Source organism: Coregonus lavaretus (genome assembly GCF_964263955.1).
Source record: "Coregonus lavaretus genome assembly, chromosome: 10".
In the NCBI taxonomy this organism is placed as follows: domain Eukaryota; kingdom Metazoa; phylum Chordata; class Actinopteri; order Salmoniformes; family Salmonidae; genus Coregonus; species Coregonus lavaretus.
The window spans coordinates 9,835,164-9,845,440 of NC_139997.1; the positions used below are offsets into that span (position 1 = coordinate 9,835,164).

Sequence of the window (10,277 nt, forward strand, 5' to 3'; positions counted from 1 at the left end):
AATTAGTCTGGGGACGAGGTTAGTCAAAACCTGTTGAATTAGCCCAGGGAAGAGGTTAGTCAAAACCTGTTGAATTAGCCCGGGGACGAGGTTAGTCTAAATCTGTTGGATTAGCCCGGGGACGTGGTTGGTCAAAACATGTTGAATTAGTCCGGGGACGAGGTTAGTTAACACCTATTGAATTAGCCTGGGGACGAGGTTAGTTAAAAACTTTTGAATTAGTCTGGGGACGAGGTTAGTCAAAAACTGTTGAATTAGCCCGGGGGAGAGGTTAGTCAAAACCTGTTGAATTAGCCCGGGGAAGAGGTTAGTTAAAAACTGTTGAATTAGTCTGGGGACGAGGTTAGTCAAAACCTGTTGAATTAGCCCAGGGACGAGGTTAGTCTAAATCTGTTGGATTAGCCCGGGGACGTGGTTGGTCAAAACATGTTGAATTAGTCCGGGGATGAGGTTAGTCAACACCTATTGAATTAGTCCGGGGACGAGGTTCGTTAACACCTATTGAATTAGTCCGGGGACGAGGTTAGTTAACACCTATTGAATTAGCCCGGGGACGATGTTAGTCAAAACCACATTCAATAGAAGTCCACTTACAGGGCCTTGCAAAAGTATTCAGACCCCTTGGATTTCTTCACATTTTATTGTGTTACAAAGTGGAATTAAAATTGATTTAATTATAGTTTTTTGTTACTCTGTTACTCCTGAACTAAAATACACTGAGTATACCAAACATTAGGAACACCTTTCTAAAATTATTTTGCCCTCAGAAAAGCCTCCATTCATTGGGGCATGGACTCTACAAGGTGTCAAAAGCGTTCCAAAAGGATGCTGGCCCATGTTGACTTCAATGCTTCCCACAGTTGTGTCAAGTTGGCTGGATGTCCTTTGGGTGGTGGACCATTCTTGATACCCACGGGAAACTGTTGAGCATGAAAAACCCAGCAGCATTGCAGTTCTTGACACAAACCGGTGCGCCTGGCACCTACTACCATACCCCGTTCACCTACTACCATACCCTGTTCACCTACTACCATACCCCGTTCACCTACTACCATACCCCGTTCACCTACTACCATAATTATTTTTTTGTCATTTAGCAGACACTCTTGTCCAGAGTGACTTACATGAGCAATTAGGGTTAAGTGCCTTGCTCAAGGGCACATCGACAGATGTTTCACCTTAGTCAGCTCAGGGATTAGAACCAGCGACCTTTCGGTTACTGGCACAACGCTCTTACACAGTAAGCTACCTGCCACCCTACCCCTTTCACCTTCTGTAAGGTCCCTCAGTCAAGTATTGAATTTCAAGCCCAGATTCAACTACAAAGACCAGGGAGCTTTTCGAAAGCCTCATAAAGAAAGGCAGTGATTGGTAGATGGGTAACAATAACAAATCAGACATTAAATATCTCCTTAAACATGGTCAAGTTAATAATTATGCTGTGGATAATGTATTAACCACCTAGACACATCGAAGAGACAGTCTTCCTTCTGAACTGAGCTGCAGGACAGGAATGAAACTGCTCAGTGATGTTACCATGAGGCCATTGGTGATTTTAAAAGAGTTACAGAGTTCAATGGTTGTGATGGGAGAAAACTGAGGATGGATCAACAACATTGTAGTGACTCCACAATAATGACCTAAATGACAAAGTGAAAAGAATACAAATATACTGAATAGAAATACTCCAAAAAATGCATCATGTATGCCACAAGGCACTAAAGTAATACTGCAAAAAAAACACAGCAAGGAATACACTTTTTGGCCTAAATGTAAAGCCTTATGTTTGGGGCAAATCCAACACCACATAACTGAGTAACTGCCTCCTTAATTTCAAGCATGGTGTTGGCTGCATCATGGTATGGGTATGCTTTACATCGGCAAATACTGGAGAGTTTTGACTTAAATCTGCTTGAAAATTGCTGGCTAGCCATGATCCCCAACATCTTGACAGAGCTTAAAGAATTTTGAAAAGAATAATGTGTAAATATTGCACAATCCAGGTGTGCAAAGCTCTTAGAGACTTACCTAAGAAGACTCACAGCTGTAATTGATGCAAAAGGTGTTTCTATAAGTATTGACTCAGGGATCCGAATACTTATGCAACAACTATATTTTAGTTATTTAATTTATATATTTTATACATTTTATTACACTTTGACATCACAGAGTATTTTGTGTATATTGTTGAAAATAAAACCAATCCCACTTTGTAACACAATAAAATTTGAAGATATCCAAGGGATCTGAATACTTTTGCAAGGCACTGTAAGTCCTTGAGGCGATGATACAACTCGTCATCATTATTTGTTCTGTTGGGTCATTTCCCACTTAACATCTCTTATGAAATGTTTGTCTAGTGGAGTGTGGAGACTGAACAACATCTTCAGGTCCCTTTCCTTTGTTAACGATGTTTCCATCCACACAGAGAGAGTTAATGTGCCATAGATTAAACCACACAGTACTTCTGCATTGCGGCCTATGCAATGCATTACTCAGTAGTCTCACCATTTGCCCTGGTGATTCCTGAACTGTTGCACAGTGTATCCAAACTCCTCTACAGCAGGTTCAGAGAATACCTTGGCTCCAGCAGTTCCCACATTAAAGGATAAGGACCGGGGGATGCTCCAACCTGCAGAGATAGAGAGAGCACAGAGAGGGAGCGAGGGAGCACAGAGAGGGAGAGAGGGAGCACAGAGAGGGAGAGAAGGAGCACAGAGAGGGAGCGAGGGAGCACAGAGAGGGAGAGAGGGAGCACAGAGAGGGAGAGAGGGAGCACAGAGAGGGAGAGAGGGAGCACAGAGGGAGAGAGGGAGCACAGAGAGGGAGAGAGGGAGATATAAAGAGAGAGAGAGAGAGAGAGTGTGAGAGAGAGAGAGAGCAAGAGAGAGAGAGAGAGAGAGAGAGAGAGATCACACCATCATAAATATCTGGCTGTGCATGACTGTATCAGTGATGACCAATCCGGACAAGTCGCAGCATGACAATGTGTACAGATTACTGGTCTGAGGAGCAGACATGTCGGCGCAGTGGCTGGTCATAGAGAACACACAGTAGTTACAGGGGCCTACTGAGATGAGTGTGAGTGTTATTCAAACCACTACTAAGGCCTCTGAGGACAACAAAACAACACTCATGTCACGACACCTTCCATAACAATAACAGAAATGACACAAAGAGACACTGAGTAACACTAGAAACACTGGCAATGTTTGAAGAAACGACCTTCCTTGCCTTTCTTGCACTAACACTTGCCTTTTATTTTATTAATATCACTGACTTCACTGATAGCTGCTTTAATCAGGAAAGGTTTTACTTACTATGACTGTGATACGTGGTTGTCTTACCGAGCTACCCTGGTTAAATAAAATTAATTACGATGAATGATGATGACGATGCTCTGGATAAGAGCATCTGCTAAATGACTAAAATGTAAAATGTAAAATCTTCAGAACTGAAGCAGTACAGAAATAATGGGTTAGGATTTAGCATTGCCCAATAATGCATTTTTCTTACTTGAAGACAGTGACATAGAATGGGATATAATGCTACTCTTCACGTATGCTGTGGAAGCCAATATAAATCGATTTAATAGACTTTGTTCAAAACACGGTGTCTGAGCATTTTATACTGCAGTCCAAAGAGCCTTTTGCTTAGTAGGGTGGTGACACCACAATCAGGTTAAGTTCATATGCCGTAACAAGACCCAACCCAACACAGGCCAGGTGTCACCACACTTTACACAAATAGAGAAATGAGGCTCACAACTCCATAACTGCAGCATTTTGCTCCATACTACTACACGGCTAAGGTACTATAGGGTTAGGGATACTATTATAAAATTGTAATGGTTTTTAATAACACTGTTAATAACTACATAAAACATTATGAACACCTGCTCTTTCCATGACATAGACTGACCAGGTGAATACAGGTGAAAGCTATGATCCCTTATTGATGTCACTTGTTAAATCCACTTCAATCAGTGTAGATGAAGGGGAGGAGACAGGTTAAAAATATATTTTTAAGCCTTGAGACAATTGAGACATGGATTGTGTATGTGTGCCATTCAGAGGGTGAATGGGCAAGACAAAAGATTGAAGTGCCTTTGAACAGGGTATGGTAGTAGGTGCCAGGCGTACCGGTTTGTGTCAAGAACTGCAACACTGTTGGGTGTTTCGCGCTCAACAGTTTCCCGTGTGTATCAAGAATGGTCCACCACCCAAAGGACATCCAGCCAACTTGACACAACTGTGGGAAGCATTGGAGTCAACATGGGCCAGCATCCCTGTGAAATGCTTTCGACACCTTGTAGAGTCCATGCCCCGACGAATCGAGGCTGTTCTGTGGTGTTTATGTGTGTTTACATTATGGAACCTTCATCATACACTATGATGATAGAATCAGATTCAAAAATACAACAGCAACTGAAATATTCCATGGTGCTGTTTTGGAATGGTTAACAGCCTTGAGAATGTAAATATATACATGCCCACACTGCCCACACTGCCCACACTGCCCACACTGCCCACACCCATGTATTAGTCATTCTGATAAAGACTTATACAACTTTCTGTGTTTCCTCATCGTCAGGTAAACTCATCCTCTGTAGGACCTAGCATGTTTAGCATTGGTTGTCTTCTAACTAGTCGGTGAGTCACATCACATACAAACACTAAAACAGGGCTGCGAGGGGGTCAACGTCTCCAAATGACACCCTATAGCCTATATAGTGCACTACTTTTGACCAGAGCCCTATGGTCCCTAGGGTGCTATTTGGGATGCAGCCTTATCCACCTGTTAGATGTATGCACTCACTACTGTAAGTTGCTCTGGATAAGAGGATCTGCTAAATGACTAAAAATTGGTAGGCAGATAACTTAGAACAGGATGTGAAAATTGGTAGACAGATAACTTAGAACAGGATGTGAGTATGTGACTGTCCTCCTATTTATCACACCTATGAGTTGTGGTTACAGTGCTGGGTCTATAGCCATATTAACATGTCTGTTTTAAGCTAAGTAGCACCTGCCTGAAGAGTCCCTGAGAGTGAGATAATGTACAGCATCAACACCAATGAATAGATCCTTAGACACTTCTCAAACACAGTGACTACATGGCCCTGACAGTTCAACTTGGGTGTCCATCTATTTCCACAATTTTTTTTAGAATAATGACAGTTATTTCCCAAAACTCTAAAAAAGAACATTGTGGTTGCCATTGACAGAGTATGTGAGATATGAGTGAGAAATGTTTTGCCTCTTGGCCAAAATGGTCAACGACCACTCACATGCCTTATCAGTGTGTTCCCCAACTGTCACCGTGGAAACAGGGATTCCGGGACGGGCAGTGGCAGAGGCACACAGAGGACCTTTAATTAAAGTGGACTGATACAGTGTGACAGAGAGGGAGAGAGTGAGGTATACAGTGGTAGAAGGAGAAAGTGAGGTATAGCAGCGATAACAAGAATGAAAAAAGGAGTCACAGAGAGACAGACAGAGAAAGACAGATAGAGAGAGAAAGAGAGACAGGGTGAGAGAGACAGACAGATAGAGAGAGAAAGAGAGACAGGGTGAGAGAGACAGACAGATAGAGAGATGCAGAGAGACAGGATGAGAGAGAGACAGATAGAGAGAGAAAGAGAGAGAAAGAGAGACAGGGTGAGAGAGACAGACAGATAGAGAGATGCAGAGAGAGAAAGAGAGACAGAGAGACAGGGTGAGAGAGACAGACAGATAGAGAGATGCAGAGAGACAGGGTGAGAGAGAGACAGATAGAGAGAGAAAGAGAGAGAAAGAGAGACAGGGTGAGAGAGACAGACAGATAGAGAGATGCAGAGAGAGAAAGAGAGACAGAGAGACAGGGTGAGAGAGACAGACAGATAGAGAGATGCAGAGAGACAGGGTGAGAGAGAGACAGATAGAGAGAGAAAGAGAGAGAAAGAGAGACAGGGTGAGAGAGACAGACAGATAGAGAGATGCAGAGAGAGAAAGAGAGACAGAGAGACAGGGTGAGAGAGACAGACAGATAGAGAGATGCAGAGAGACAGGGTGAGAGAGAGACAGATAGAGAGAGAAAGAGAGAGAAAGAGAGACAGGGTGAGAGAGACAGACAGATAGAGAGATGCAGAGAGAGAAAGAGAGACAGAGACAGGGTGAGAGAGACAGACAGATAGAGAGATGCAGAGAGAGAAGGAGAGACAGGGTGAGAGAGACAGACAAAAGAGAGTGTTCCCACTGGCCCTGTGTAAACCTTGCTGATTCTGTCCCAATGTGGTTCCAGTCGGCTGGATGCTTTGTGTGCAGCAAGCTGGATAACCCACTGCTCTGTGACTGACTGACTGACTGACTGACTGAGCACCTCATTGGACAGCGGCTGGGCAGCGGGGGGCTCCGGTGAATCCATGTCTATTGGGAGTTCTTCCTGGTAAAGTCAGCTGGTCAGGACAAACTCTAGCCTCTGACGCAATCTATACCGTCTCTTCACCTTCACTATGACATGATAGCAAACATAGCTTGTTTTGACTGTGAGAACTGCAGTCAGATCTCATGAAGCCATTTGTAATGGAGTTAATAATATTTACATTTTAGTCATTTAGCAGACGCTCTTATCCACGTGCCGTAAACTCACTTCACAGCTAGCTTGAAATGTCGCCAATGGAGCTATCGAATTGGATCCATTTCTATAGCTCAATCGGTTCGTACGTTGTCAAGCGCGCAGTTACGTGTGTTGGCGAGGTAGAGGAACCTGATTCAAGGCCAGTCAGGGGCAGGTTCAGGGAGGCAGCACTATAAGCTAAGATGGCACACTGACACCGGTTATAAATACATCAATAAATATGACACTCTTAGAAATAAGGGTTCCTTTTTGGTTCCAGGTAGACCTCTTTTGGGTTCCATGTAGAACCCTCTGTGAAAAGGGTTCTACATGGAACCCAAAAGGGTTCTACCTGGAACCAAAAGTGTTCTATCTGGAACCAAAAGGAGTTCTTCAAAGGGTTCTCCTATGGGGACAGCCGAAAAACCCTTTTCGGTTCTAGATAACACCTTTTTTTCAGAGTGTAGTAGTAACTATGGTTTAACAACTATGCTTTGCAACTCCTCAGTCAATAGTCTAATATACTGTTTGTGACTGTGATGTTTAGACCATTGTTGCAGCATGTTCATTCACACACCTCTACAATAAGGTGTATGTGCTCCCCCTTGGCACAGCCCATTGTAACCTCATCCTGATGATATATGGACCTGGCTGGCATTAACGATTTTCATTGATTCAGGCAACAGAATATCACATGGGGATGTCAACACAGCTCTCACCTTACAACACATATTACCTCAACTACCTCAACTAGCCGGTGCCCCCGCACATTGACTCTGCAACGGTACCCCCCTGTATATATAGCCTCCCTACTGTCACTTTATTTTACTGTATATATAGCCTCCCTACTGTCACTTTATTTTACTTCTGCTCTTTTTTTCTCAACACTTTTTTTGTTGTTGTTTTATTCTTACTTTTTTTGTTTAAAATAAATGCACTGTTGGTTAAGGGCTGTAAGTAAGCATTTCACTGTAATGTCTGCACCTGTTGTATTCGGCGCATGTGACCAATAAAATTTGATTTGATTTGATTTGATTTGAATACAATATAATCTGACCTAACCTGCAATAGTGCTGCTTTCCAACACTGACTGACACTCTTGACATCAACTGTAGAAAACATGCTCTTTCTAGCAGATAAATGGTCATACAATAAAATAAATAATCAAATTCACTCCAAATACAGTATTTCATTCCTGATATCCATAGTATTTAAAATATTTTAGTACACCTCCAGCCTCATCTGTACTGGCATGATGTTTTCAAAGGCATGGAAGGCAGACCTATTCAGAATGTTACTGACAGATTGAAACAACGTTGTCTTGTGGCCAGTTATCTCAGGGGAGACATTCAACACTGTTATACTTTCCATTGAGAGCCAACTCGCCTAATATGAAGTCAATGGCTCATAGTGTTGATCAGTAAGTAAATCACGCACTTGGAATATCTGTGGCACTTGACGCTCCATGCAAAATAAAGTTGTATTATCTCATACGGAACATGCATAAAAGTGTAAAAAAAGTACTTACATTGGATCAAAATCAGCGTTAAAACAGTCCTCTTTGGATTAAACTCCATTGTTGCAAGAGTAAAAAATAGGTGATGAAAGCAGCGCCTCTTCGGGTCCCCTTTTTTAACTTCAGCAGACTTCTCACGGTTGGTGAAATTCGCTCCGGAGGGTAGATATTGAGAAGGACAGAGAGGGAGTGGGCGTACCTACGTCACAGCGCACTACCTGACCCACAATTGCAGTGCGCTTCCGAGGAGCGAACAAGGGCTATAGCTCAATTATTATTTATTTTTTCTTATTGGGGGGTAGATCAGCTTAATATTGCAAATAGATTGTAACTTCCATCAATGTAATTGTCTGCATCACTTCCAATCCCCCAGGTTTTTTATATATATACTCTCCTTTATTACTTTTCAACCCCGCCATCCTTTCCCTACTTGGGGTAAATTAGTGAACAACAATGCCCAGGCCTCTACTTCCAGCCTATACTTACTATCGAAATAATTCGAAATAATTCTATTTTATTTGTTTTTGCTCCTGAACTTCTTATACTCTCAACCTCTCCGATTATTTTCATGATGTCCATCCGGTTTGCTTCTATATGCCATATCTTTCTAACTGTGCTCTTTCCCAAAAGCTCAATGATTGCGACATCTGGTTGGTTTGACCTTGCAAGGTAATATACTGTACTGTAGTGTAGTGTTCTCGTCTCAAATATGTTCGTGCTGCTACAATTAAATTATGACACGACATTGATTGGCTTGCAGGAGTTCTGTAGGTAAAATTCTTCATGTATACAAATGCCACTTAGATTTCTAACATTAGCTTTTATATGGAGAGAACGACCAACTTCACCAAGCCCATTTTAATATCCTTAATATTGACTTGTCTGAGTGAAAAGGCGCCTGTGATGTAATTATTTTCAATCCAGTATAGCATAGAGCAGGGATCATCAACAAGATTCAACCGCAGGCCGATTTTTTCTTGAGCAGATGGTCGGTCCGGAACAATTTGTAGACTGCAAATTGAAATCAAGAATCCCAAACAGATATAATATTTGACTAAAACATAATAATTTCAAACCTTGCTTACATTTGTATACGATCACGTGTCTCTCTATTATGCGTGAGAATACTTGGGAACAGATTTCTTAAATTAAAATCACTTGGAGCTGATTTCCTGGTGTTTTTACAATCTTTTATGTCCCAAATTAAAAAAATTGCTCAGAACTTGGGGGCCAAATAAAACCACCGGTGGGCCTAATGGGGAAACCTGGCCTAGAGTGTAACTGTGGACACAATTGAGCAACATATTTTCTCTCACAAAAGCTCCTTCTCATTTTGTGGACTGTGGTTGATGATGACATCTCTCACGATGACTTGATAACAACAATGCACCTATACAGTCACACTACAGGATGTGGTAAGGTATGAGTGGACAACTAGGTCTGGAACCATTTACTGTTATCTACACAGACAGGAAGGCGGTGCTATCTTCTTTATACTCCTTATAAGATCATCCATTCAAGATAACAACATGCTATATACTCAGTAATACACCACATGCTCGTTCAAACATAGTGATAAACCAAATGGTATGAATGGTGACCAATGAGTCATTATGTTTTAGTAACTTGTCTGATTTAGTATTTACATTACGTCTGTGTGTCCATATAAATGTTTACTGTATATGTTTCCAGAGAATGATATATTGCATTTCAATTTGACAGGTGACTCTTGGGACTATTTGTTAACAACACACACACCCCTGCCTGACCCCAGTCCCTCATAGTTACATGTCACGACTTCCGCCGAGGCTGCCTCCCCTCCTTGTTCGGGCAGGTTTCGGCGTTCGTCAACAGCGGCTTACTAGCTACTGCCGATCCCATTCTCATCACTCCACTTGTCATGTCTTGTCTTGTCAATCACACACACCTGGTGCTCATTCCCCTAATTAGTATGTGTATAAGTGTTCCCTCTGTCTTTGTGAGTGATTGTTTCATTGTGAGAGCGAGTAGCTCACTCTTCCATTTGTTATTGCCAAGGTGGAATATTTCCCTTGTGATAGTTTCGTTTTGATGCTTGGTGTGTTTTATTTATGTAAATAGAATAAACTCTGGACTTCTGTGTTTTACCCCCTGAAAGATTGTACACCATTTCCTATAAAGCTCT

General features: G+C 42.1%; 1 protein-coding gene across 1 annotated transcript in view; it reads right to left on the reverse strand.

Annotated features, from left to right (window-relative positions):
- LOC311135600 (integrin alpha-2-like) overlaps positions 1-8,207 on the reverse strand; it is a 33,997-nt gene extending 25,790 nt beyond the window's left edge. The window contains exons 1-2 of the mRNA XM_084169612.1: positions 8,126-8,207; positions 2,509-2,632 (exon numbers count right to left, since the gene is read on the reverse strand). Coding sequence (XP_084025738.1) covers positions 2,509-2,632; positions 8,126-8,174 — 173 coding nt within the window. The 5' untranslated portion in view covers positions 8,175-8,207. The remainder of the gene's footprint in view (positions 1-2,508; positions 2,633-8,125) is intronic.
- Positions 8,208-10,277: the final 2,070 nt, after the last annotated feature.